This window comes from Oncorhynchus nerka, linkage group LG28, assembly GCF_034236695.1.
Source record: "Oncorhynchus nerka isolate Pitt River linkage group LG28, Oner_Uvic_2.0, whole genome shotgun sequence".
Taxonomy (NCBI): Eukaryota; Metazoa; Chordata; class Actinopteri; order Salmoniformes; family Salmonidae; genus Oncorhynchus; species Oncorhynchus nerka.
This window is the reverse complement of record NC_088423.1, coordinates 4,427,130-4,454,408: the sequence shown is the minus strand read 5'-3', so window position 1 is coordinate 4,454,408 and position 27,279 is coordinate 4,427,130. Positions and strand designations below refer to the sequence as shown.

Sequence of the window (27,279 nt, the reverse complement as noted above, 5' to 3'; positions counted from 1 at the left end):
AGAGACTGGGGTAGAGGAGAGGCTGGGGTAGAGGAGAGGCTGGGGTAGAGGAGAGACTGGGGTAGAGGAGAGGCTCTGGTAGAGGAGAGACTGGGGTAGAGGGGAAAGGCTGTGGTAGAGGAGAAAGGCTGTGGTAGAGGAGGTAGAGGAGAGACTGTGGTAGAGGAGAGACTGGGGTAGAGGAGAGGCTCTGGTAGAGGGGAGACTGGGGTAGAGGAGAGGCTCTGGTAGAGGAGAGGCTCTGGTAGAGGAGAGGCTCTGGTAGAGGAGAGGCTGGGGTAGAGGAGAGGCTGGGGTAGAGGAGAGGCTGGGGTAGAGGAGAGGCTCTGGTAGAGGAGAGGCTCTGGTAGAGGAGAGGCTGGGGTAGAGGAGAGGCTGGGGTAGAGGAGAGGCTGGGGTAGAGAGAGAGGCTGGGGTAGAGGAGAGGCTGGGGTAGAGGAGAGGCTCTGGTAGAGGAGAGGCTCTGGTAGAGGAGAGGCTGTGGTAGAGGAGAGGCTGTGGTAGAGGAGAGGCTGTGGTAGAGGAGAGGCTGTGGTAGAGGAGAGGCTCTGGTAGAGGAGAGGCTCTGGTAGAGGAGAGGCTCTGGTAGAGGAGAGGCTCTGGTAGAGGAGGTAGAGGAGAGGCTCTGGTAGATGAGAGGCTCTGGTAGAGGAGAGGCTCTGGTAGAGGAGAGGCTCTGGTAGAGGAGGTAGAGGAGAGAGGCTGTGGTAGAGGAGAGGCTGTGGTAGAGGAGAGGCTCTGGTAGAGGAGAGGCTGTGGTAGAGGAGAGAGGATGTGGTAGAGGAGAGACTGTGGTAGAGGGGAGGCTCTGGTAGAGGAGAGGCTGGGGTAGAGGAGAGGCTCTGGTAGAGGAGAGGCTGGGGTAGAGGAGAGGCTCTGGTAGAGGAGAGGCTCTGGTAGAGGAGAGGCTCTGGTAGAGGAGAGGCTGGGGTAGAGGAGAGGCTGGGGTAGAGGAGAGGCTGTGGTAGAGGAGAGGCTGGGTTAGAGGAGAGGCTCTGGTAGAGGAGAGGCTCTGGTAGAGGAGAGGCTCTGGTAGAGGAGAGGCTGGGGTAGAGGAGAGGCTGGGGTAGAGGAGAGGCTGGGGTAGAGGAGAGGCTCTGGTAGAGGAGAGGCTCTGGTAGAGGAGAGGCTCTGGTAGAGGAGAGGCTGTGGTAGAGGAGAGAGGCTGTGGTAGAGGAGAGACTGTGGTAGAGGGGAGGCTCTGGTAGAGGAGAGGCTGGGGTAGAGGAGAGGCTCTGGTAGAGGAGAGGCTCTGGTAGAGGAGAGGCTGGGGTAGAGGAGAGGCTCTGGTAGAGGAGAGGCTCTGGTAGAGGAGAGGCTCTGGTAGAGGAGAGGCTCTGGTAGAGGAGAGGCTGGGGTAGAGGAGAGGCTGGGGTAGAGGAGAGGCTGTGGTAGAGGAGAGGCTGGGGTAGAGGAGAGGCTGGGGTAGAGGAGAGGCTCTGGTAGAGGAGAGGCTCTGGTAGAGGAGAGGCTGGGGTAGAGGAGAGGCTGTGGTAGAGGAGAGGCTGTGGAAGAGGAGAGGCTCTGGTAGAGGAGAGGCTCTGGTAGAGGAGAGGCTGGGGTAGAGGAGAGGCTCTGGTAGAGGAGAGGCTCTGGTAGAGGAGGTAGAGGAGAGAGGCTGTGGAAGAGGAGAGACTGGGGTAGAGGAGAGGCTCTGGTAGAGGAGAAGCTGTGGTAGAGGAGAGAGGCTGTGGTAGAGGAGAGACTGTGGTAGAGGGGAGGCTCTGGTAGAGGAGAGACTGGTAGAGGAAGTAGAGGAGAGGCTCTGGTAGAGGAGAGGCTCTGGTAGAGGAGAGAGGCTGTGGTAGAGGAGAGGCTCTGGTAGAGGGGAGGCTCTGGTAGAGGAGAGACTGGTAGAGGAAGTAGAGGAGAGGCTCTGGTAGAGGGGAGACTGTGGTAGAGGAGAGACTGGGGTAGAGGAGAGGCTCTGGTAGAGGAGAGGCTCTGGTAGAGGAGAGACTGGTAGAGGAGAGACTGGTAGAGGAGAGGCTCTGGTAGAGGGGAGAGGCTGTGGTAGAGGAGAGACTCTGGTAGAGGAGAGGCTCTGGTAGAGGAGAGAGGCTGTGGTAGAGGAGAGAGGCTGTGGTAGAGGAGAGAGGCTGTGGTAGAGGAGAGAGGCTCTGGTAGAGGGGAGACTGGGGTAGAGGAGAGGCTCTGGTAGAGGAGAGGCTCTGGTAGAGGGGAGAGGCTGTGGTAGAGGAGAGAGGCTGTGGTAGAGGAGAGAGGCTGTGGTAGAGGAGAGGCTCTGGTAGAGGAGAGAGGCTCTGGTAGAGGAGAGAGGCTGTGGTAGAGGAGAGAGGCTGTGGTAGAGGAGAGACTGGTAGAGGAGAGAGGCTGTGGTAGAGGAGAGGCTCTGGTAGAGGAGAGACTGGTAGAGGAGAGACTGGTAGAGGAGAGAGGCTGTGGTAGAGGAGAGGCTCTGGTAGAGGAGAGGCTCTGGTAGAGGAGAGGCTCTGGTAGAGGAGAGGCTCTGGTAGAGGAGGTAGAGGAGAGAGGCTGTGGTAGAGGAGAGACTGGGGTAGAGGAGAGGCTCTGGTAGAGGAGAGGCTGTGGTAGAGGAGAGAGGCTGTGGTAGAGGAGAGACTGTGGTAGAGGGGAGGCTCTGGTAGAGGAGAGACTGGTAGAGGAAGTAGAGGAGAGGCTCTGGTAGAGGAGAGGCTCTGGTAGAGGAGAGAGGCTGTGGTAGAGGAGAGGCTCTGGTAGAGGGGAGGCTCTGGTAGAGGAGAGACTGGTAGAGGAAGTAGAGGAGAGGCTCTGGTAGAGGGGAGACTGTGGTAGAGGAGAGACTGGGGTAGAGGAGAGGCTCTGGTAGAGGAGAGGCTCTGGTAGAGGAGAGACTGGTAGAGGAGAGACTGGTAGAGGAGAGGCTCTGGTAGAGGGGAGAGGCTGTGGTAGAGGAGAGACTCTGGTAGAGGAGAGGCTCTGGTAGAGGAGAGAGGCTGTGGTAGAGGAGAGAGGCTGTGGTAGAGGAGAGAGGCTGTGGTAGAGGAGAGAGGCTCTGGTAGAGGGGAGACTGGGGTAGAGGAGACGCTCTGGTAGAGGAGAGGCTCTGGTAGAGGGGAGACTGGTAGAGGAGAGAGGCTGTGGTAGAGGAGAGAGGCTGTGGTAGAGGAGAGACTCTGGTAGAGGAGAGGCTCTGGTAGAGGAGAGAGGCTGTGGTAGAGGAGAGAGGCTGTGGTAGAGGAGAGACTGGTAGAGGAGAGAGGCTGTGGTAGAGGAGAGGCTCTGGTAGAGGAGAGACTGGTAGAGGAGAGACTGGTAGAGGAGAGAGGCTGTGGTAGAGGAGAGACTCTGGTAGAGGAGAGAGGCTCTGGTAGAGGAGAGACTCTGGTAGAGGAGAGGCTCTGGTAGAGGAGAGGCTCTGGTAGAGGAGAGGCTCTGGTAGAGGAGAGAGGCTCTGGTAGAGGAGAGGCTGGTAGAGGGAGGCTCTGGTAGAGGGGAGACTGGTAGAGGAGAGAGGCTGTGGTAGAGGAGAGGCTCTGGTAGAGGAGAGGCTCTGGTAGAGGAGAGGCTCTGGTAGAGGGGAGACTGGTAGAGGAGAGAGGCTGTGGTAGAGGAGAGGCTCTGGTAGAGGAGAGAGGCTGTGGTAGAGGAGAGGCTGTGGTAGAGGAGAGGCTCTGGTAGAGGAGAGGCTCTGGTAGAGGAGAGAGGCTGTGGTAGAGGAGAGGCTCTGGTAGAGGAGAGGCTCTGGTAGAGGAGAGACTGGTAGAGGAGAGAGACTGTGGTAGAGGAGAGGCTCTGGTAGAGGAGAGACTGGTAGAGGAGAGAGACTGTGGTAGAGGAGAGGCTCTGGTAGAGGAGAGGCTCTGGTAGAGGGGAGACTGGTAGAGGAGAGAGGCTGTGGTAGAGGAGAGGCTGTGGTAGAGGAGAGGCTCTGGTAGAGGAGAGGCTCTGGTAGAGGAGAGACTGGGGTAGAGGAGAGGCTGGGGTAGAGGAGAGGCTGGGGTAGAGGAGAGGCTGGGGTAGAGGAGAGGCTGGGGTAGAGGAGAGACTGGTAGAGGAGAGACTGGTAGAGGGGAGACTGGGGTAGAGGAGAGGCTGGGGTAGAGGAGAGACTGGGGTAGAGGAGAGGCTCTGGTAGAGGGGAGACTGGGATAGAGGAGAGGCTCTGGTAGAGGAGGTAGAGGAGAGACTGGGGTAGAGGAGGTAGAGGAGAGGCTCTGGTAGAGGAGAGACTGGGGTAGAGGAGAGGCTGGGGTAGAGGAGAGGCTCTGGTAGAGGAGGTAGAGGAGAGACTGGGGTAGAGGAGGTAGAGGAGAGGCTCTGGTAGAGGAGAGACTGGGGTAGAGGAGAGGCTGGGGTAGAGGAGAGGCTGGGGTAGAGGAGAGGCTGGGGTAGAGGAGAGACTGGTAGAGGAGAGACTGGTAGAGGAGAGACTGGTAGAGGGAGACTGGGGTAGAGGAGAGGCTGGGGTAGAGGAGAGACTGGGGTAGAGGAGAGGCTCTGGTAGAGGGGAGACTGGGGTAGAGGAGAGGCTCTGGTAGAGGAGGTAGAGGAGAGACTGGGGTAGAGGAGGTAGAGGAGAGGCTCTGGTAGAGGAGAGACTGGGGTAGAGGAGAGGCTGGGGTAGAGGAGAGGCTCTGGTAGAGGAGGTAGAGGAGAGACTGGGGTAGAGGAGGTAGAGGAGAGACTGGGGTAGAAGAGAGGCTGGGGTAGAGGAGAGGCTGGGGTAGAGGAGGTAGAGGAGAGACTGTGGTAGAGGGGAGGCTCTGGTAGAGGAGAGGCTGGGGTAGAGGAGAGGCTCTGGTAGAGGAGAGGCTGGGGTAGAGGAGAGGCTCTGGTAGAGGAGAGGCTCTGGTAGAGGAGAGGCTCTGGTAGAGGAGAGGCTGGGGTAGAGGAGAGGCTGGGGTAGAGGAGAGGCTGTGGTAGAGGAGAGGCTGGGTTAGAGGAGAGGCTCTGGTAGAGGAGAGGCTCTGGTAGAGGAGAGGCTCTGGTAGAGGAGAGGCTGGGGTAGAGGCTGGGGTAGAGGAGAGGCTGGGGTAGAGGAGAGGCTCTGGTAGAGGAGAGGCTCTGGTAGAGGAGAGGCTCTGGTAGAGGAGGTAGAGGAGAGAGGCTGTGGTAGAGGAGAGGCTGGGGTAGAGGAGAGGCTCTGGTAGAGGAGAGGCTCTGGTAGAGGAGAGGCTCTGGTAGAGGAGAGGCTCTGGTAGAGGAGAGACTGGGGTAGAGGAGAGGCTGGGGTAGAGGAGAGGCTCTGGTAGAGGAGGTAGAGGAGAGACTGGGGTAGAGGAGGTAGAGGAGAGGCTCTGGTAGAGGAGAGACTGGGGTAGAGGAGAGACTGGTAGAGGAGAGAGACTGTGGTAGAGGAGAGGCTCTGGTAGAGGAGAGACTGGTAGAGGAGAGAGACTGTGGTAGAGGAGAGGCTCGGGTAGAGGAGAGGCTGGGGTAGAGGAGAGGCTGGGGTAGAGGAGAGGCTGGGGTAGAGGAGAGGTTGGGGTAGAGGAGAGACTGGTAGAGGAGAGACTGGTAGAGGGGAGACTGGGGTAGAGGAGAGACTGGGGTAGAGGAGAGACTGGGGTAGAGGAGAGGCTCTGGTAGAGGGGAGACTGGGGTAGAGGAGAGGCTCTGGTAGAGGAGGTAGAGGAGAGACTGGGGTAGAGGAGGTAGAGGAGAGGCTCTGGTAGAGGAGAGACTGGGGTAGAGGAGAGGCTGGGGTAGAGGAGAGGCTCTGGTAGAGGAGGTAGAGGAGAGACTGGGGTAGAGGAGGTAGAGGAGAGGCTCTGGTAGAGGAGAGACTGGGGTAGAGGAGAGGCTGGGGTAGAGGAGAGGCTGGGGTAGAGGAGAGGCTGGGGTAGAGGAGAGACTGGTAGAGGAGAGACTGGTAGAGGAGAGACTGGTAGAGGGGAGACTGGGGTAGAGGAGAGGCTGGGGTAGAGGAGAGACTGGGGTAGAGGAGAGGCTCTGGTAGAGGGGAGACTGGGGTAGAGGAGAGGCTCTGGTAGAGGAGGTAGAGGAGAGACTGGGGTAGAGGAGGTAGAGGAGAGGCTCTGGTAGAGGAGAGACTGGGGTAGAGGAGAGGCTGGGGTAGAGGAGAGGCTCTGGTAGAGGAGGTAGAGGAGAGACTGGGGTAGAGGAGAGGCTGGGGTAGAGGAGAGGCTGGGGGTAGAGGAGAGACTGGGGTAGAGGAGAGGCTCTGGTAGAGGAGAGACTGGGGTAGAGGGGAAAGGCTGTGGTAGAGGAGAAAGGCTGTGGTAGAGGAGGTAGAGGAGAGACTGTGGTAGAGGAGAGACTGGTGTAGAGGAGAGGCTCTGGTAGAGGGGAGACTGGGGTAGAGGAGAGGCTCTGGTAGAGGAGAGGCTCTGGTAGAGGAGAGGCTGGGGTAGAGGAGAGGCTGGGGTAGAGGAGAGGCTGGGGTAGAGGAGAGGCTCTGGTAGAGGAGAGGCTCTGGTAGAGGAGAGGCTCTGGTAGAGGAGAGGCTGGGGTAGAGGAGAGGCTGGGGTAGAGGAGAGGCTGGGGTAGAGGAGAGGCTCTGGTAGAGGAGAGGCTCTGGTAGAGGAGAGGCTCTGGTAGAGGAGAGGCTGTGGTAGAGGAGAGGCTGTGGTAGAGGAGAGGCTCTGGTAGAGGAGAGGCTCTAGTAGAGGAGAGGCTCTGGTAGAGGAGGTAGAGGAGAGGCTCTGGTAGAGGAGAGGCTCTGGTAGAGGAGAGGCTGGGGTAGAGGAGAGGCTCTGGTAGAGGAGAGGCTCTGGTAGAGGAGAGGCTCTGGTAGAGGAGAGGCTCTGGTAGAGGAGGTAGAGGAGAGAGGCTGTGGTAGAGGAGAGGCTGTGGTAGAGGAGAGGCTCTGGTAGAGGAGAGAGGCTGTGGTAGAGGAGAGAGGCTGTGGTAGAGGAGAGACTGTGGTAGAGGGGAGGCTCTGGTAGAGGAGAGGCTGGGGTAGAGGAGAGGCTCTGGTAGAGGAGAGGCTGGGGTAGAGGAGAGGCTCTGGTAGAGGAGAGGCTCTGGTAGAGGAGAGGCTCTGGTAGAGGAGAGGCTGGGGTAGAGGAGAGGCTGGGGTAGAGGAGAGGCTGTGGTAGAGGAGAGGCTCTGGTAGAGGAGAGGCTGGGGTAGAGGAGAGGCTGGGGTAGAGGAGAGGCTGGGGTAGAGGAGAGGCTGGGGTAGAGGAGAGGCTCTGGTAGAGGAGAGGCTCTGGTAGAGGAGAGGCTCTGGTAGAGGAGGTAGAGGAGAGAGGCTGTGGTAGAGGAGAGTCTGGGGTAGAGGAGAGGCTCTGGTAGAGGAGAGGCTGTGGTAGAGGAGAGAGGCTGTGGTAGAGGAGAGACTGTGGTAGAGGAGAGGCTGTGGTAGAGGGGAGGCTCTGGTAGAGGAGAGGCTGGGGTAGAGGAGAGGCTCTGGTAGAGGAGAGGCTGGGGTAGAGGAGAGGCTCTGGTAGAGGAGAGGCTCTGGTAGAGGAGAGGCTCTGGTAGAGGAGAGGCTGGGGTAGAGGAGAGGCTGGGGTAGAGGAGAGGCTGTGGTAGAGGAGAGGCTGGGTTAGAGGAGAGGCTCTGGTAGAGGAGAGGCTGGGGTAGAGGAGAGGCTGGGGTAGAGGAGAGGCTGGGGTAGAGGAGAGGCTGGGGTAGAGGAGAGGCTCTGGTAGAGGAGAGGCTCTGGTAGAGGAGAGGCTCTGGTAGAGGAGGTAGAGGAGAGAGGCTGTGGTAGAGGAGAGTCTGGGGTAGAGGAGAGGCTCTGGTAGAGGAGAGGCTGTGGTAGAGGAGAGAGGCTGTGGTAGAGGAGAGACTGTGGTAGAGGGGAGGCTCTGGTAGAGGAGAGGCTGGGGTAGAGGAGAGGCTCTGGTAGAGGAGAGGCTCTGGTAGAGGAGAGGCTGGGGTAGAGGAGAGGCTCTGGTAGAGGAGAGGCTCTGGTAGAGGAGAGGCTCTGGTAGAGGAGAGGCTGTGGTAGAGGAGAGGCTGGGGTAGAGGAGAGGCTGGGGTAGAGGAGAGGCTGGGGTAGAGGAGAGGCTGGGGTAGAGGAGAGGCTCTGGTAGAGGAGAGGCTCTGGTAGAGGAGAGGCTGGGGTAGAGGAGAGGCTGGGGTAGAGGAGAGGCTGTGGTAGAGGAGAGGCTGTGGAAGAGGAGAGGCTCTGGTAGAGGAGAGGCTCTGGTAGAGGAGAGGCTGGGGTAGAGGAGAGGCTCTGGTAGAGGAGAGGCTCTGGTAGAGGAGGTAGAGGAGAGAGGCTGTGGAAGAGGAGAGACTGGGGTAGAGGAGAGGCTCTGGTAGAGGAGAAGCTGTGGTAGAGGAGAGAGGCTGTGGTAGAGGAGAGACTGTGGTAGAGGGGAGGCTCTGGTAGAGGAGAGACTGGTAGAGGAAGTAGAGGAGAGGCTCTGGTAGAGGAGAGGCTCTGGTAGAGGAGAGAGGCTGTGGTAGAGGAGAGGCTCTGGTAGAGGGGAGGCTCTGGTAGAGGAGAGACTGGTAGAGGAAGTAGAGGAGAGGCTCTGGTAGAGGGGAGACTGTGGTAGAGGAGAGACTGGGGTAGAGGAGAGGCTCTGGTAGAGGAGAGGCTCTGGTAGAGGAGAGACTGGTAGAGGAGAGACTGGTAGAGGAGAGGCTCTGGTAGAGGGGAGAGGCTGTGGTAGAGGAGAGACTCTGGTAGAGGAGAGGCTCTGGTAGAGGAGAGAGGCTGTGGTAGAGGAGAGAGGCTGTGGTAGAGGAGAGAGGCTCTGGTAGAGGGGAGACTGGGGTAGAGGAGAGGCTCTGGTAGAGGAGAGGCTCTGGTAGAGGGGAGAGGCTGTGGTAGAGGAGAGAGGCTGTGGTAGAGGAGAGGCTCTGTGGTAGAGGAGAGGCTCTGGTAGAGGAGAGAGGCTCTGGTAGAGGAGAGAGGCTGTGGTAGAGGAGAGAGGCTGTGGTAGAGGAGAGACTGGTAGAGGAGAGAGGCTGTGGTAGAGGAGAGGCTCTGGTAGAGGAGAGACTGGTAGAGGAGAGACTGGTAGAGGAGAGAGGCTGTGGTAGAGGAGAGGCTCTGGTAGAGGAGAGGCTCTGGTAGAGGAGAGGCTCTGGTAGAGGAGGTAGAGGAGAGAGGCTGTGGTAGAGGAGAGACTGGGGTAGAGGAGAGGCTCTGGTAGAGGAGAGGCTGTGGTAGAGGAGAGAGGCTGTGGTAGAGGAGAGACTGTGGTAGAGGGGAGGCTCTGGTAGAGGAGAGACTGGTAGAGGAAGTAGAGGAGAGGCTCTGGTAGAGGAGAGGCTCTGGTAGAGGAGAGAGGCTGTGGTAGAGGAGAGGCTCTGGTAGAGGGGAGGCTCTGGTAGAGGAGAGACTGGTAGAGGAAGTAGAGGAGAGGCTCTGGTAGAGGGGAGACTGTGGTAGAGGAGAGACTGGGGTAGAGGAGAGGCTCTGGTAGAGGAGAGGCTCTGGTAGAGGAGAGACTGGTAGAGGAGAGACTGGTAGAGGAGAGGCTCTGGTAGAGGGGAGAGGCTGTGGTAGAGGAGAGACTCTGGTAGAGGAGAGGCTCTGGTAGAGGAGAGAGGCTGTGGTAGAGGAGAGAGGCTGTGGTAGAGGAGAGAGGCTGTGGTAGAGGAGAGAGGCTCTGGTAGAGGGGAGACTGGGGTAGAGGAGAGGCTCTGGTAGAGGAGAGGCTCTGGTAGAGGGGAGACTGGTAGAGGAGAGAGGCTGTGGTAGAGGAGAGAGGCTGTGGTAGAGGAGAGACTCTGGTAGAGGAGAGGCTCTGGTAGAGGAGAGGCTCTGGTAGAGGAGAGAGGCTGTGGTAGAGGAGAGAGGCTGTGGTAGAGGAGAGACTGGTAGAGGAGAGAGGCTGTGGTAGAGGAGAGGCTCTGGTAGAGGAGAGACTGGTAGAGGAGAGACTGGTAGAGGAGAGAGGCTGTGGTAGAGGAGAGACTCTGGTAGAGGAGAGAGGCTCTGGTAGAGGAGAGACTCTGGTAGAGGAGAGGCTCTGGTAGAGGAGAGGCTCTGGTAGAGGAGATGCTCTGGTAGAGGAGAGAGGCTCTGGTAGAGGAGAGGCTGGTAGAGGAGAGGCTCTGGTAGAGGGGAGACTGGTAGAGGAGAGAGGCTGTGGTAGAGGAGAGGTTCTGGTAGAGGAGAGGCTCTGGTAGAGGAGAGGCTCTGGTAGAGGGGAGACTGGTAGAGGAGAGAGGCTGTGGTAGAGGAGAGGCTCTGGTAGAGGAGAGAGGCTGTGGTAGAGGAGAGGCTGTGGTAGAGGAGAGGCTCTGGTAGAGGAGAGGCTCTGGTAGAGGAGAGAGGCTGTGGTAGAGGAGAGGCTCTGGTAGAGGAGAGGCTCTGGTAGAGGAGAGACTGGTAGAGGAGAGAGACTGTGGTAGAGGAGAGGCTCTGGTAGAGGAGAGACTGGTAGAGGAGAGAGACTGTGGTAGAGGAGAGGCTCTGGTAGAGGAGAGGCTCTGGTAGAGGGGAGACTGGTAGAGGAGAGAGGCTGTGGTAGAGGAGAGGCTGTGGTAGAGGAGAGGCTCTGGTAGAGGAGAGGCTCTGGTAGAGGAGAGGCTCTGGTAGAGGAGAGGCTCTGGTAGAGGGGAGAGGCTGTGGTAGAGGAGAGAGGCTGTGGTAGAGGAGAGACTCTGGTAGAGGAGAGGCTCTGGTAGAGGAGAGAGGCTGTGGTAGACGAGAGAGGCTGTGGTAGAGGAGAGACTGGTAGAGGAGAGAGGCTGTGGTAGAGGAGAGGCTCTGGTAGAGGAGAGACTGGTAGAGGAGAGACTGGTAGAGGAGAGAGGCTGTGGTAGAGGAGAGACTCTGGTAGAGGAGAAAGGCTCTGGTAGAGGAGAGACTCTGGTAGAGGAGAGGCTGGTAGAGGAGAGGCTCTGGTAGAGGAGAGGCTCTGGTAGAGGAGAGGCTGGTAGAGGAGAGGCTCTGGTAGAGGAGAGAGGCTCTGGTAGAGGAGAGGCTGGTAGAGGAGAGGCTCTGGTAGAGGGGAGACTGGTAGAGGAGAGAGGCTGTGGTAGAGGAGAGGCTCTGGTAGAGGAGAGGCTCTGGTAGAGGGGAGACTGGTAGAGGAGAGAGGCTATGGTAGAGGAGAGGCTCTGGTAGAGGAGAGGCTCTGGTAGAGGAGAGAGGCTCTGGTAGAGGAGAGGCTCTGGTAGAGGAGAGGCTCTGGTAGAGGAGAGGCTCTGGTAGAGGAGAGAGGCTGTGGTAGAGGAGAGGCTCTGGTAGAGGAGAGGCTCTGGTAGAGGAGAGACTGGTAGAGGAGAGAGACTGTGGTAGAGGAGAGGCTCTGGTAGAGGAGAGACTGGTAGAGGAGAGAGACTGTGGTAGAGGAGAGGCTCTGGTAGAGGAGAGGCTCTGGTAGAGGGGAGACTGGTAGAGGAGAGAGGCTGTGGTAGAGGAGAGGCTCTGGTAGAGGAGAGGCTCTGGTAGAGGGGAGACTGTGGTAGAGGAGAGGCTCTGGTAGAGGGGAGACTGTGGTAGAGGAGAGGCTCTGGTAGAGGAGAGGCTCTGGTAGAGGAGAGGCTCTGGTAGAGGAGAGAGGCTGTGGTAGAGGAGAGGCTCTGGTAGAGGGGAGACTGGTAGAGGAGGTAGAGGAGAGAGAGAGAGGAGAGAGAGTATGGTAGAGGAGGGAGAGGATAATCTGTGGTAGTGGAGAGACTGGGGTAGAGGGGAAAGGCTGTGGTAGAGGAGAGACTGTGGCAGAGGAGGTAGATGAGAGGCTGTGGTAGAGGAGAGAGAGGAGAGACTGTGACAGAGGAGAGGCTGTGACAGAGGAGAGGCTGTGGCAGAGGAGAGGCTGTGACAGAGGAGAGGCTGTGACAGAGGAGAGGCTGTGACAGAGGAGAGGCTGTGACAGAGGAGGGACTGTGGTAGAGGAGAGGCTGTGACAGAGGAGAGGCTGTGACAGAGGAGGGACTGTGGTAGAGGAGAGGCTGTGACAGAGGAGAGGCTGTGACAGAGGAGAGGCTGTGACAGAGGAGAGACTGTGACAGAGGAGAGACTGTGACAGAGGAGAGACTGTGGTAGAGGAGAGACTGTGACAGAGGAGAGACTGTGGTAGAGGAGAGACTGTGACAAAGGAGAGACTGTGGTAGAGGAGAGACTGTGACAGAGGAGAGAGAGAGGAGAGAGACTGGTAGAGGAGGGAGAAGAGAGGCTGTGGTAGAGGAGAGAGGCTGTGGTAGAGGAGAGTGGCTGTGGTAGAGGAGAGTGGCTGTGGTAGGGGAGAGAGGCTGTGGTAGGGGAGAGAGGCTGTGATAGGGGAGAGAGGCTGTGGTAGGGGAGAGAGGCTGTGGTAGAGGAGAGAGGCTGTGGTAGAGGTGTGTGTGTGTGTGTGTGTGTGTGTGTGTGTGTGTGTGTGTGTGTGTGTGTGTGTGTGTGTGTGTGTGTGTGTGTGTGTGTCAGTCAGAGAAAAGTGGTGTTGGCTGAGTTAACGGTTGGCTGTATTTTTGTGTATTGCAGAGTCACTGAGCTGATGGGCTACAGTCCTGAAGACCTGCTGGGCTGCTCTGTCTATGAGTTGTACCACGCCCTCGATTCTGACAGTGTCACCAAGAGCCACCAGAACCGTGAGTGTCTACACTAAGACTGACTACACTGCAACCCCGGTGCAGACAAAGGGACTTCTTCCTCTTGCCTTAAGGCCTATCAACAGATAGAATGATTGTGAAGTCATTGGGAATGTCTCAACCATCTGTTGAGGACCTTATCTCATCTTCTGCTTTACAGTAACCGTGCTGGTGTGTGAGAGAACAAGACAACACTTTACAGTAACCGTGCTGGTGTGTGAGAGAACAAGACAACGCTTTACAGTAACCGTGATGGTGTGTGAGAGAACAAGACACCGCTTTACAGTAACCGGTGCTTTACAGTAGCTGGTGTGTGAGAGAACAAGACACCGCTTTACAGTAACCGTGCTGGTGTGTGAGAGATAAAGACAACGCTTTACAGTAACCGTGCTGGTGTGTGAGAGATAAAGACAACGCTTTACAGTAACCGTGATGGTGTGCAGTAACCGTGCTGGTGTGTGAGAGAAAAGACAACGCTTTACAGTAACCGTCCTGTAGAGTATGTTTGTGCTACTGTAGCAGGCTCTAGTCAAACACCTGTAGTTTGTTTATGCTACTGTAGCAGGCCCTATTCATACACCTGTAGTTTGTTTGTGCTACTGTAGCAGGCCCTATTCATACACCTGTAGTTTTGTTTGTGCTACTGTAGCAGGCCCTATTCATACACCTGTAGTTTATGTTTATGCTACTGTAGCAGGCCCTATTCAAACACCTGTAGTTTATGTTTATGCTACTGCAGCAGGCCCTATTCAAACACCTGTAGTTTATGTTTGGTTACTGCTACTGCAAGGTTACTGCTACAGTAGCAGGCCCAAGTCAAACATCTGTAGTTTATGTTTGTGCCATTGTAGCATGCCCTATTAAAACACCTGTAGTTTATGTTTATGCTACTGTAGCAGGCCCTATTCAAACACCTGTAGTTCATGTTTGTGCTACTGTAGCAGGCCCTATTCATACACCTGTAGTTTATGTTGTGCTACCGTAGCAGGCCCCATTCAATCACCTGTAGTTTATGTTTATGCTACTGTAGCAGGCCCTATTCATACACCTGTAGTTTGTTTGTGCTACTGTAGCAGGCCCCATTCAATCACCTGTAGTTTATGTTTATGCTACTGTAGCAGGCCCTATTCATACACCTGTAGTTTGTTTGTGCTACTGTAGCAGGCCCTATTCATACACCTGTAGTTTATGCTTGTGCTACTGCAGCAGGCCCTATTCATACACCTGTAGTTTATGCTTGTGCTACTGCAGCAGGCCCTATTCATGCACATGTAGTTTATGTTTGTGCTACTGTAGCAGGCCCTATTCATACACCTGTAGTTTGTTTGTGCTACTGTAGCAGGCCCTATTCATACACCTGTAGTTTATGTTTGTGCTACTGCAGCAGGCCCTATTCAAACACCTGTAGTTTATGTTTGGTTACTGCTACTGCATGGTTACTGCTACAGTAGCAGGCCCTATTCAAACACCTGTAGTTTATGTTGTGCTACCGTAGCAGGCCCCATTCAATCACCTGTAGTTTATGTTTATGCTACTGTAGCAGGCCCTATTCATACACCTGTAGTTTATGGTTGTGCTACTGTAGCAGGCCCTATTCATACACCTGGAGTTTATGCTTGTGCTACTGCAGCAGGCCCTATTCATGCACATGTAGTTTATGTTTGTGCTACTGCAGCTGTCCCTATTCAAACACCTGTAGTTTATGTTTGGTTACTGCTACTGCATGGTTACTGCTACCGTAGCAGGCCCCATTCAATCACCTGTAGTTTATGTTCGTGCTACTGTAGCAGGCCCTATTCAAACACCTGTAGTTTAGGTTTGTGCTACCGTAGCAGGCCCTAGTCAAACAGCTGCAGTTCATGTTTGTGCTACTGTAGCAGGCCCTATTCATACACCTGTAGTTTATGTTTGTGCTACTGTAACAGGCCCTAGTCAAACACCTGTAGTTCATGTTTGTGCTACTGTAGCAGGCCCTATTCAAACACCTGTTGTTTATGTTTGTGCTACTGTAGCAGGCCCTATTCAAAGACCTGTAGTTCATGTTTGTGCTACTGTAGCAGGCCCTAGTCAAACATCTGTAGTTTATGTTTGTGCCACCGTAGCAGGCCCTATTCAAACACCTGTAGTTTATGTTTATGCTACTGTAGCAGGCCCTATTCAAACACCTGTAGGTCATGTTTGTGCTACTGTAGCAGGCCCTATTCAAACACCTGTAGTTTATGTTGTGCTACCGTAGCAGGCCCCATTCAATCACCTGTAGTTTATGTTTATGCTACTGTAGCAGGCCCTATTCAAACACCTGTAGTTTATGCTACTGCAGCAGGCCCTATTCAAACACCTGGAGTTTATGTTTGTGCTACTGCAGCAGGCCCTATTCAAACACCTGGAGTTTATGTTTGTGCTACTGTAGCAGGCCCTATTCAAACACCTGTAGGTCATGTTTGTGCTACTGTAGCAGGCCCTATTCAAACACCTGTAGTTTATGTTGTGCTACCGTAGCAGGCCCCATTCAATCACCTGTAGTTTATGTTTATGCTACTGTAGCAGGCCCTATTCAAACACCTGTAGTTTATGTTTATGCTACTGCAGCAGGCCCTATTCAAACACCTGGAGTTTATGTTTGTGCTACTGTAGCAGGCCCTATTAAAACACCTGGAGTTTATGTTAATGCTACTGTAGCAGGCCCTATTCATGCACCTGTAGTTTATGTTCGTGCTACTGCAGCAGGCCCTATTCAAACACCTGTAGTTTATGTTTGGTTACTGCTACTGCATGGTTACTGCTACAGTAGCAGGCCCTATTCAAACACCTGTAGTTTATGTTTGTGCCACCGTAGCAGGCCCTATTAAAACACCTGTAGTTCATGTTTGTGCTACTGTAGCACGCCCTATTAAAACACCTGTAGTTTATGTTGTGCTACCGTAGCAGGCCCTATTCAAACACCTGTAGTTTATGTTTATGCTACTGTAGCAGGCCCTATTCAAAGACCTGTAGTTTATGTTTGGTTACTGCTACTGCATGGTTACTGCTACAGTAGCAGGCCCTATTCAAACACCTGTAGTTTATGTTGTGCTACCGTAGCAGGCCCCATTCAATCACCTGTAGTTTATGTTCGTGCTACTGTAGCAGGGCCTATTCAAACACCTGTTGTTTATGTTTGTGCTACTGTAGCAGGGCCTAGTCAAACACCTTTTGTTTATGTCTGTGCTACTGTAGCAGGCCCTAGTCAAACACCTGTTGTTTATGTCTGTGCTACTGTAGAAGGCCCTAGTCAAACACCTGTTGTTTATGTTTGTGCTACTGTAGCAGGCCCTATTCAAACACCTGTAGTTCATGTTTGTGCTACTGTAGCAGGCCCTAGTCAAACATCTGTAGTTTATGTTTGTGCCACCGTAGCAGGCCCTATTCAAACACCTGTAGTTTATGTTTATGCTACTGTAGCAGGCCCTATTCAAACACCTGTAGGTCATGTTTGTGCTACTGTAGCAGGCCCCATTCAATCACCTGTAGTTTATGTTTATGCTACTGTAGCAGGCCCTATTCAAACACCTGTAGTTTATGCTACTGCAGCAGGCCCTATTCAAACACCTGGAGTTTATGTTTGTGCTACTGCAGCAGGCCCTATTCAAACACCTGGAGTTTATGTTTGTGCTACTGTAGCAGGCCCTATTCAAACACCTGTAGGTCATGTTTGTGCTACTGTAGCAGGCCCTATTCAAACACCTGTAGTTTATGTTGTGCTACCGTAGCAGGCCCCATTCAATCACCTGTAGTTTATGTTTATGCTACTGTAGCAGGCCCTATTCAAACACCTGTAGTTTATGTTTATGCTACTGCAGCAGGCCCTATTCAAACACCTGGAGTTTATGTTTGTGCTACTGTAGCAGGCCCTATTAAAACACCTGGAGTTTATGTTAATGCTACTGTAGCAGGCCCTATTCATGCACCTGTAGTTTATGTTTGTGCTACTGCAGCAGGCCCTATTCAAACACCTGTAGTTTATGTTTGGTTACTGCTACTGCATGGTTACTGCTACAGTAGCAGGCCCTATTCAAACACCTGTAGTTTATGTTTGTACCACCGTAGCAGGCCCTATTAAAACACCTGTAGTTCATGTTTGTGCTACTGTAGCACGCCCTATTAAAACACCTGTAGTTTATGTTGTGCTACCGTAGCAGGCCCTATTCAAACACCTGTAGTTTATGTTTATGCTACTGTAGCAGGCCCTATTCAAACACCTGTAGTTTATGTTTGGTTACTGCTACTGCATGGTTACTGCTACAGTAGCAGGCCCTATTCAAACACCTGTAGTTTATGTTGTGCTACCGTAGCAGGCCCCATTCAATCACCTGTAGTTTATGTTCGTGCTACTGTAGCAGGGCCTATTCAAACACCTGTTGTTTATGTTTGTGCTACTGTAGCAGGGCCTAGTCAAACACCTTTTGTTTATGTCTGTGCTACTGTAGCAGGCCCTAGTCAAACACCTGTTGTTTATGTCTGTGCTACTGTAGAAGGCCCTAGTCAAACACCTGTTGTTTATGTTTGTGCTACTGTAGCAGGCCCTAGTCAAACACCTGCAGTTTATGTTTGTAGTTTCCATCCTGTTACCTTGATTTCCTTCTGTCCACCTCTCGCTACCTCTGGCACCGTTCTCCTTCTCTGTTTCATGTATGGTTATTGCTTTTACCAGCCCAGAGATGAAACAATCCATGTTGACATCCACCAGCTTCTGTAACACAAAGAACACCACAGGCAATGTTCAGCTCCCCTCACACATCATACCCTCACATCACATCAGCCCCCAACTCCCCTCACACACAATACCCTCACATCCCATCAGTCCCCAGCCCCCCTCACACATCCCATCAGTCCCCAGCCCCCCTCACACATCATACCCTCACATCACATCAGCCCCCAACTCCCCTCACACACAATACCCTCACATCCCATCAGTCCCCAGCCCCCTCACACATCATACCCTCACATCACATCACATCAGCCCCAAACTCCCTCACACACAATACCCTCACATCCCATCAGTCCCCAGCCCCCTCAAACATCATACCATCACATCACCCCCATCCCCCTTCACACACAATAACAACCCCCAGACACCATACCCTAACATCACATCAGTCCCCAGTCCCCCTCACACACAATACCTTCACACTATCCCCCAGACCCCCTCACACACAATACCCTCACATCACATCATACCCCAGCTCCCCTCACACACAATACCCTCACATCAGCCCCAGACCCCCTCACACACAATACCCTCACATCACATCAGCCCCCATCCCCCCTCACACACAGTACCCTCACATCAGCCCGCAACCCCTCTCACACACAATACCCGCACATCACATCTAAACCCCACCAGGCCACTCTGTCAGCCAAATGACATTTCAGATGTGAGTTCTGAATATAATTCAAAACAGGACTTATTTCATTATCATGGCTCTGTGGACCTGGGCCGGTATTAAGATGTCTTCAATCCCATTACGGCTGACCTGTGACTGGGGAGATAAGACGAGTGCAGGGCATCTGTAGTGACAGGGGACCAGGTGTCCCACATTGCCCCTGTAATGAGGTACTCCGGTGAGATGGCTTCTGTCCCACAGTGACATTTTACACATCATTAAAGCCTCTCTCTGTAATAGGGGAAGTGTGGGTCTAGATTGTGTGTGTGTGTGTGTGTGTGTGTGTGTGTGTGTGTGTGTGTGTGTGTGTGTGTGTGTGTGTGTGTGTGTGTGTGTGTGTGTGTACTAGCAGCTCGACTCCTTTGTGAGTCTAGTACTCCTTTCCTCTCAACCATCAGCTGAGCTCCAGGCTCCTTGTCGCAGTCTATGCAAATGACATCAATCAATCAGTGGTGTGGTTAGCCCAGGCAGACTGAATGCACTGAGCAGGTGGGATCTCTATGTGGCCAGCTGAAGTCTCTACGGCAACGTGACTGGCCTGGAGCAGCCCTGCTCTGTGTTTACTCACTCTTATCCAGCCCTAAGACCCAGACCTGCTCCTTTCACAAGCCAGCCTTGGGATGACCCTACTACCCCAGGCCTGCTCCTTTCACAAGCCAGCCTTGGGATGACCCTACTACCCCAGGCCTGCTCCTTTCACAAGCCAGCCCTGGGATGACCCTACTACCCCAGGCCTGCTCCTTTCACAAGCCAGCCCTGGGATGACCCTACTACCCCAGGCCTGCTCCTTTCACAAGCCAGCCCTGGGATGACCCTACTACCCCAGGCCTGCTCCTTTCACAAGTCAGCCCTGGGATGACCCTACTACCCCAGGCCTGCTCCTTTCACAAGCCAGCCTTGGGATGACCCTTCTACCCCAGGCCTGCTCCTTTCACAGGCCAGCCTTGGGATGACCCTACTACCCCAGGCCTGCTCCTTTCACAAGCCAGCCCTGGGATGACCCTACTACCCGAGGCCTGCTCCTTTCACAAGCCAGCCCTGGGATGACCCTACTACCCCAGGCCTGCTCCTTTCACAAGCCAGCCCTGGGATGACCCTACTACCCCAGGCCTGCTCCTTTCACAAGCCAGCCCTGGGATGAACCCTACGACCCCGGGCCTGTTCCTCTCACAAACCAGCCCTGGCATGATCCCTATGACCTTGGGCCTGCTCCTCAATAAGCCAGCCCTGGGATGACCCCTATGACCTTGGGCCTGCTCCTTAATAAGCCAGCCCTGGGACCCCTACTATCCCTGGCCTGCTCCTTTTACAAGCCAGCCCTGGACTTGAGCCAACTCCTCTTATTCTCTACCCTGATACAGTACTTCTCTATCTCTCATTCTCTCCTCACCCCTAAAACTTTCTCCTCTTCACCCTCTATCTTAGTCTTACCCTGACCTGAACCTCTCTCCTCTTCACCCTCTATCTTAGTCTTACCCTGACCTGAACCTCTCTGCTCTTCACCCTCTATCTTAGTCTTACCCACCTGCCCTGCTCTTCACCCTCTATCTTAGTCTTACCCTGACCTGAACCTCTCTCCTCTTCACCCTCTATCTTAGTCTTACCCTGACCTGAACCTCTGCTCTTCACCCTCTATCTTAGTCTTACCCTGACCTGAACCTCTCTGCTCTTCACCCTCTATCTTAGTCTTACCCTGACCTGAACCTCTCTCCTCTTCACCCTCTATCTTAGTCTTACCCTGACCTGAACCTCTCTGCTCTTCACCCTCTATCTTAGTCTTACCCTGACCTGAACCTCTCTGCTCTTCACCCTCTATCTTAGTCTTACCCTGACCTGAACCTCTCTGCTCTTCACCCTCTATCTTAGTCTTACCCTGACCTGAACCTCTCTCCTCTTCACCCTCTATCTTAGTCTTACCCTGACCTGATCCTCTCTCCTCTTCACCCTCTATCTTAGTCTTACCCTGACCTGAACCTCTCTGCTCTTCACCCTCTATCTTATTCTTACCCTGACCTGAACCTCTCTGCTCTTCACCCTCTATCTTAGTCTTACCCTGACCTGAACCTCTCTCCTCTTCACCCTCTATCTTAGTCTTACCCTGTCCTGAACCTCTCTGCTCTTCACCCTCTATCTTAGTCTTATCCTGACCTGAACCTCTCTCCTCTTCACCCTCTATCTTAGTCTTACCCTGACCTGAACCTCTCTCCTCTTCACCCTCTATTTTAGTCTTACCCTGACCTGAACCTCTCTGCTCTTCACCCTCTATCTTAGTCTTACCCTGACCTGAACCTCTCTGCTCTTCACTCTGCTGCTTGCTCTCTGAGTTCCTCTTCTGTTCACCTCCATCCTGGTTGAATTATACTTTCTCTCTCTCTCTCTATCTATCTATCTATCTATCTATCTATCTATCTATCTATCTATCTATCTATCTATCTATCTATCTATCTATTTTGGTTAAATCTGTCGTTTTTCTCCTGAACAAGGCAGTTAACCCACTGTTCCCCGGTAGGCTGTCATTGGAAATAAGAATTTGTTCTGAACTGTCTTGCTTAGTTAAATAAAGTTTAAATTAAAGTATTTTTAAAAATCTCTCTCTCCATCTTTGTACAGTGTGCAGTAAAGGCCAGGCATTGAGTGGACAGTATCGTATGCTGGCCAAACATGGAGGCTACGTGTGGGTGGAGACCCAGGGCACAGTCATCTACAACAGCCGGAATTCCCAGCCGCAGTGCATTGTCTGTGTCAACTATGTCCTCAGGTAGGGTCACCGGTCTCAGGTCAAGGGTCAGGGGTCAAGGGATGGGGGTCAGAGGTTAAGATGGTGAGGTTTGGGTGGGGAGGCAGAGGGGGACATACCCTGATTAACCCTACTCCAGGATTGTCAGGACAAGGTTTAACCTGTGTCCAGGAAACTGGCCCATAGTGCCCAACATTGGGGGGGAGGTTATTTTTTGAAGGCTGATATTTCAAATGTATTGCAGTAGTACAGTCGCTTAATCTGTTAGTAAATCAAATTACATTCATTTATAAAGCCCTTCTTACATCAGCTGATATCTCAAAGTGCTGTATAGAAACCCAGCCTAAAACCCCAAACAGCAAGCAATGCAGGTGTTTAGAAGCACAGTTGCTAGGAAAAACTCCCTAGAAAGGCCAAAACCTAGGAAGAAACCTAGAGAGGAACCAGGCTATGAGTGGTGGCCAGTCCTCTTCTGGCTGTGCTGGGTGGAGATTATAACAGAGCATGGCAAAATATGTTAAAATGTTCATAGATGACCAGCAGGGTCAAATAATATAATCACAGTGGTTGTCGAGGGTGCAACAGGTCAGCACTTCAGGAGTAAATGTCAGTTGGCTTTTCATAGCCGATAATTGAGAGTATCTCTACCGCTCCTGCTGTCTCTAGAGAGTTGAAAACAGCAGGTCTGGGACAGGTAGCACGTCCGGTGAACAGGTCAGGGTTCCATAGCCGCAGGCAGAACAGTTGAAACTGGAGCAGCAACACGGCTAGGTGGACTGGGGACAGCAAGGAGTCATCAAGCCAGGTAGTCCTGAGGCATGGTCCTAGGGCTCAGGTCCTCCAAGAGAAATAGAGAAAGAATTTGAGAGAGCATACTTAAATTCACACAAGACACCGGATAAGACATGAGAAATACTCCAGATATAAGACTGACCCTAGCCCCTCGACACATAAACTACTGCAGCATAAATACTGGAGGCTGAGATGGAAGGGGTCGTAGTAGGTAACATAACACATCCCTGAGGTATCCCTCTGTCTCTCTGTGGGTTTTCAGTGACGTGGAGAACAAGTCCATGATCTTCTCCATGGACCAGACTGAGTCCCTGTTCAAGCCACACAACATGAACAGCTTCTTCAGCCAGAGTGGTGCTGCGGTGGCCACAGAGCCCATGGAGATCCTGTTCACCAAACTGAAAGAGGACCCAGAGGACCTTGCTCAACTGGCCCCCACACCTGGAGACGCCATCATCACCCTCGACTTTGGTCAGAATCCCCCCCAATATCTCCCATTCTACTTTCGATCTCTCCTTAACTATACCCTGTATCATCCCATACTATCCATCTCACCAAAGCCATGCACTTAAACCTGCACCATCTCTAACGTTGCCCCAAGGCTCCAATTGATGGTGCATAGAGCCTGATAACTGTGCAACAAACTGGGACTTGATGTGGTTGAAATTGAGGTGGGAGAGGGAGCAAGCCTACTACAGCTGTATTAGATGGGACTTAGAAAAATGGCGACAATTGGCAATAAAAAAAAAATCTAGGACATTGACCATATTGGTTTTGGGAAGCCCAATTGAATCTGAGTTTGGGCATATAAAGTTTATATGTGAAAACTATTTCTAAGATGCGTACTTTTAGATTTTCTGAACTCACTTCCTTGTTTAAATCACTTGCGCTGCTCGCGATTTGAAGTCCACAATATAGAGTAGGTTCTCAGGGTTATGCTAGATGGTGATGGACTGAGATTACCCAATTAAAACCAGTGGTTGTTTCGTCATCTACTGCCATAGACTTCCAATCAAGTCCCGTACTGAGGTGCTGTGAAACCAGACAGTTTGACAGAGAGAGAGCTGGCATGTGGATGAGATGACACCATCTGTAGTCTAAGATAATACTATAACTTCTTTGAAAACAGGAATGCTAACCGTTTACTATTTATATGGTTGTCTACAGGAAGGCCACCATTTGAGGAACCTCATCCTCCTTTATACCCCAAGATGTCTCCCATGCCCACCCCTCAGGGCTGGGGTAGTGATCCCCACAAACCCTGCCCATCAGGAGACATGTCCAAACAAATGGCTGCCACTTTCTCAGTACCCCAGAAGCCTACACCGGGCAGCGCCACCCCCAGCACTGCCCCCCCTAGCCTGAGCAGTTATTCCACGGTATGTAGCCACTACTGCCCCTGGTGTCCTCCTAGAACTCTCCTAGAACTCTTCTAGAACTCTTCAAGAACTTTCCTTGAACTCTTCTAGGTTCTAGAAATCTCCTTGAACTATCCTAGAACCCTCCTTGACCTCTCCTTGAACTCTCCTTGAACTCTCCTTGAACTATCCTAGAACTCTCCTTGAACCCTCCTTGAACCCTCCTTGAACCCTCCTTGAACTCTCCTTGAACTCTCCTTGAACTCTTCTAGAACTCTCCTATCATCTATTGTCTTGTTCACCACATCTTCTACAACAAGCCTGTTTTACTAGCTTTTCTTCCACTTTTATGTAGTGTGTGTGTGTGTGTGTGTGCCTGCGTAGCCTACGTGTGTGTGTGATCCTGCATGTGTGTCACGATGTGTGCATTTGTTTGTGCGTGTGTGCATGTGTCACGATGTGTATACTTGTTTGTGTGCACGTGTGTGTTTGTGTGTGTGTTTTTATTATTTAGATAAAGATAAAGCAAAGCAGTACGACAGAAACAACAACACAGACTTACACATGGAATAAACAAGCGTACAGTCAATAACACAATAGAAAAAAAAGTCTATATACAGTGTGTGCAAATGCCGTGAGGTGGTAAGGCAATATAGGCCATAGTAGCAAAGTAATTACAATTTAGCAGATTAACACTGGAGTGATAGATGAGCAGATGATGGTGTGTAAGTAGTGATACTGTTGTGCAAAACAGCAGCAAAGTAAATAAAAAACAATATGGGGATGAGGAAGGTAGAATGGGTGGGCTATTTACAGATGGACTATGTACAGCTGCAGCGATCGGTTAGCTGCTCATATAGCCGATGGTTAAAGTTAGTGAGGGAAATGTAAGTCTCCAGCTTCAGCGATTTTTGCAATTCGTTCTAGTCACTGGCAGCAGAGAACTGGAAGGAAAGGTGGCCAAAGGACGTCTTGGCTTTGGGGATGACCAGTGAGATATACTTGCTGGAGCGCATGCTACGGGTGGGTGTTGTTATCGTGACCAATGAGCTGAGATAAGGCGGAGCTTTACCTAGCATAGCCTTATAGATGACCTGGAGCCAGTGGGTATGGCGACGAATATGTAGCAAGGGCCAGCCGACTAGAGCATACAGGTCGCAGTGGTGGGTGGTATAAGCTGTCTAGGATGGGCCGTTCCGCTAGTGGAACCCCACCTCAACATTCCGCTGAAAAAGGAAGCGCGCGAAATTCAAAAATATTTTTTATAAACATGTTACTTTCACACATTGACAAGTCCAATACAGCCTATGAAAGATAAACATCTTGTTAATCTACCCATGGTGCCCGATTTCAAAAATAATTTACAGTGAAAGCACCACATATGATTATGTTAGGTCATAGTAAAGTCACAAAAATACACATAGCCATTTTCCAGCGAAAGAGAGGAGTCACAAAAAGCAGAAATATAGATAGAATTAATCACTAACCTTTGATGATCTTCATCAGATGACACTCATATGACATCATGTTACACAATACATGTATGTTTTGTTCGATAATATGCATATTTACAGTGCCTTGAGAAAGTATTCGGCCCCCTTGAACTTTGCGGATCTCGGACGATACGAGAGAGAGGTTGAACAGATTGGTAATAGGGGTTGCAACAATGGCAGCGGATAATTTTAGAAAGAGAGGGTCCAGATTGTCTAGCCCAGCTGATCTGTATGAGTCCAGGTTTTGCAGCTCTTTCAGAACATCTGCGATCTGGATTTGGGTGAAGGAGAAGCTGGGGAGGCTCAGGCAAGTAGCTGCGGGGGGTGCAGAGCTGTTGGCCGGGGTTGGGGTAGCCAGGAGGAAAGCATGGCCAGCCGTAGAGAAATGCTTATTGAAATTTTTGATTATCATGGATTTATCGGTGGTGACCGTGTTACCTAGACTCAGTACAGTGGGCAGCTGGGAGGAGGTGCTCTTGTTCTCCATGGACTTTACAGTGTCCCAAAACTTGTTTGTGTGTGTGTGTGTGTGTGTGTGTGTGTGTGTGTGTGTGTGTGTGTGTGTGTGTGTGTGTGTGTGTGTGTGTGTGTGTGTGTGTGTGTGTGTGTGTGTGTGTCACAGGAGGTTGGTGGCACCTTAATTGGGGAGGACAGTCTTGTGGTAATGGCTGGAGCGGAATGAGTGGATGGCATCAAGTACATCAAACACATGGTTTGATACCATTCCATTCACTCCGTTCCAGCCATTATTATTAGCCGTCCTCCCCTCGGCAGCCTCCACTGGTGTGTGTGTTATGGAGTGGGCATGGATCCCAGGTGCTTGCAACATGGGGCAGAGTGTTGTGAGAATACAGGGAGGATGGTTGGAATAAGCACTGGTCACTTAGTTACTTAGGCCTCAAGGGAGCTTTTGTCCTGTCCTCTCTCTCAATCTCTGTCTCTCTCTCTCTCACTCTCCTCTCTGTGGGTACAGCCCAGCAGCCCAGGGGATTACTACAATGAGAGAGAGAGTGACTTGAAGGTAGAGCTGACTGAGAAGCTCTTTGCTCTCGACACAGAGGGGCCCAAGAGCCCTGGGAGCACCCAGGTCAGTCTTACTGGCACTTCACAGACCCATTACTGAATCAGTGTGGATGAGGAAGGTTGACATTATACTAGATTGACATGTATTTAACACAATTGGTCATGGTTGCTTTCTTGGGGTTGTGTGATGTAATGTGATGTGACCCTCTCAGTCGGCCCTGAGTGATCTGGACCTGGAGACCCTGGCACCCTACATCCCCATGGACGGAGAGGACTTCCAGCTCCATCCCATCATTCCTGAGGAGGTGCCTGGAGGCCCAGAGGGGGCCACCGGCCCACTGGGCCACCTCACCACACAGAATAGCTTCAGCAACATCGCCAGCCTCTTCCAAAACCTGAGATCCCCACAGTCTGACCACTACCAGCCCGCCAAGTGTGCCCCAGGAGACAAGAGAGGCCCCAACCACAGCCAAATGAGGCCCATGGACTCCAGGCCTACTCTGCCATACACAGGCCCCACACAGATCCCCCCCTACCACGCCCCAGCCAGCACACCTCTGTCCTCCATGGGTGGACATCAGAACCTGCAGTGGCCCCCAGATCCTCCGTTAAACTCTCTACTACAGGTGAACTCCATGGGCAGAAGCCACTCATGTCAGAACATGCCAGTCAACATGATGCACAAGCAGAGGTACTATAGAGGGCCTTCAGTGTGTCTGTCCTACTGATTCAGTGTGTCTGTCCTACTGATTCAGTGTGTCTGTCCTACTGATTCAATGTGTCTGTCCTACTGATTCAATGTGTCTGTCCTACTGATTCTGTGTGTCTGTCCTACTGATTCTGTGTGTCTGTCCTACTGATTCTGTGTGTCTATCCTACTGATTCTGTGTGTCTGTCCTACCGGTTTTTATTCAGTTGTGTTCTTGTACTGATGTTTGTTAGAGCTAGAGTAGTGTACAGCGATGGTAAGTAATCCTCTTTTGCAGGTCAATGGAGAACTTTGTCCAGGCCTACAGAGACATAAGTCCCACCAGAATCTCCATAGCCAACAACGTCAAGCGCTCCTTCACACAAATGGCAGTGGTACGTTTACCCTCTCACTGCTTTATGACCGTTGTTTATGATGTGTGTATCCAGGTTGAGGTCACTGTTAAATATTCCACTAGAGTTATATTAGATGCCGAAACTGCAGACTGGTTTTGTCTAAGATCAAATCAATTCAAATTTATTATAAAGCCCTTCTTACATCAGCTGATGTCACAAAGTGCTGTACAGAAACCCAGCCAAAAACCCCAAACAGCAAGCAATGCAGGTGTTTAGAAGCACGGTGGCAAGAAGAAACTCCCTAGAAAGGACAGAACCTAGGAAGAAACCTAGGTAGGAACCAGGCTATGAGTGGTGGCCAGTCCTCTTCTGGCTGTGCCGGGTGGAGATTATATAACAGAACATGGCCAAGATGTTAAAGTGTTCATAATGTGTTCATAATAATCACAGTGGTTGTCGAGGGTGCAACTGTCAGTTGGCTTTTCATAGCCGATCATTCAGAGTATCTCTACTGCTCCTGCTGTCTCTAGAGAGTTGAAAACAGCAGGTCTTGGACAGGTAGCACGTCCGGTGAACAGGTCAGGGTTTCATAGCCAAGGGCAGAACAGTTGAAACTGGAGCCGCAGCACGGCCAGGTGGACTGGGGACAGCAAGGAGTCATACATCCAGGTAGTCCTGAGGCATGGTCCTAGTGCTCATGACCTCCGAGAGAGAGAAAGAAAGAGAGAAATAAATAAATAAAGAGAGAATTAGAGAGAGCATACTTAAATTCACACAGGACACCAGATAAGACAGGAGAAATACTCCAGATATAACAGACTGACGCTAGCTCCCCGACACATAAACTACTGCAGCATAAATACTGGAGGCTGAGACAGGAGGGGTTGGGAGACACTGTGGCCCTGTCCGACAATACCCCCAGACAGGGCCAAACAGGAAGGATATATCCCCACCCACTTTTCCCATGCACAGCCCCCACACCACTAGAGGGAT

General features: G+C 52.4%; 1 protein-coding gene across 1 annotated transcript in view; it reads left to right on the top strand.

The window, feature by feature from the left end:
* Positions 1-27,279, top strand: part of LOC115119233 (endothelial PAS domain-containing protein 1-like) — a 97,658-nt gene that overhangs the window by 56,709 nt on the left and 13,670 nt on the right. The window contains 7 exon segments of the mRNA XM_065012605.1: positions 12,310-12,416; positions 20,450-20,597; positions 21,631-21,839; positions 22,536-22,747; positions 25,193-25,306; positions 25,455-25,933; positions 26,229-26,325. Coding sequence (XP_064868677.1) covers positions 12,310-12,416; positions 20,450-20,597; positions 21,631-21,839; positions 22,536-22,747; positions 25,193-25,306; positions 25,455-25,933; positions 26,229-26,325 — 1,366 coding nt within the window.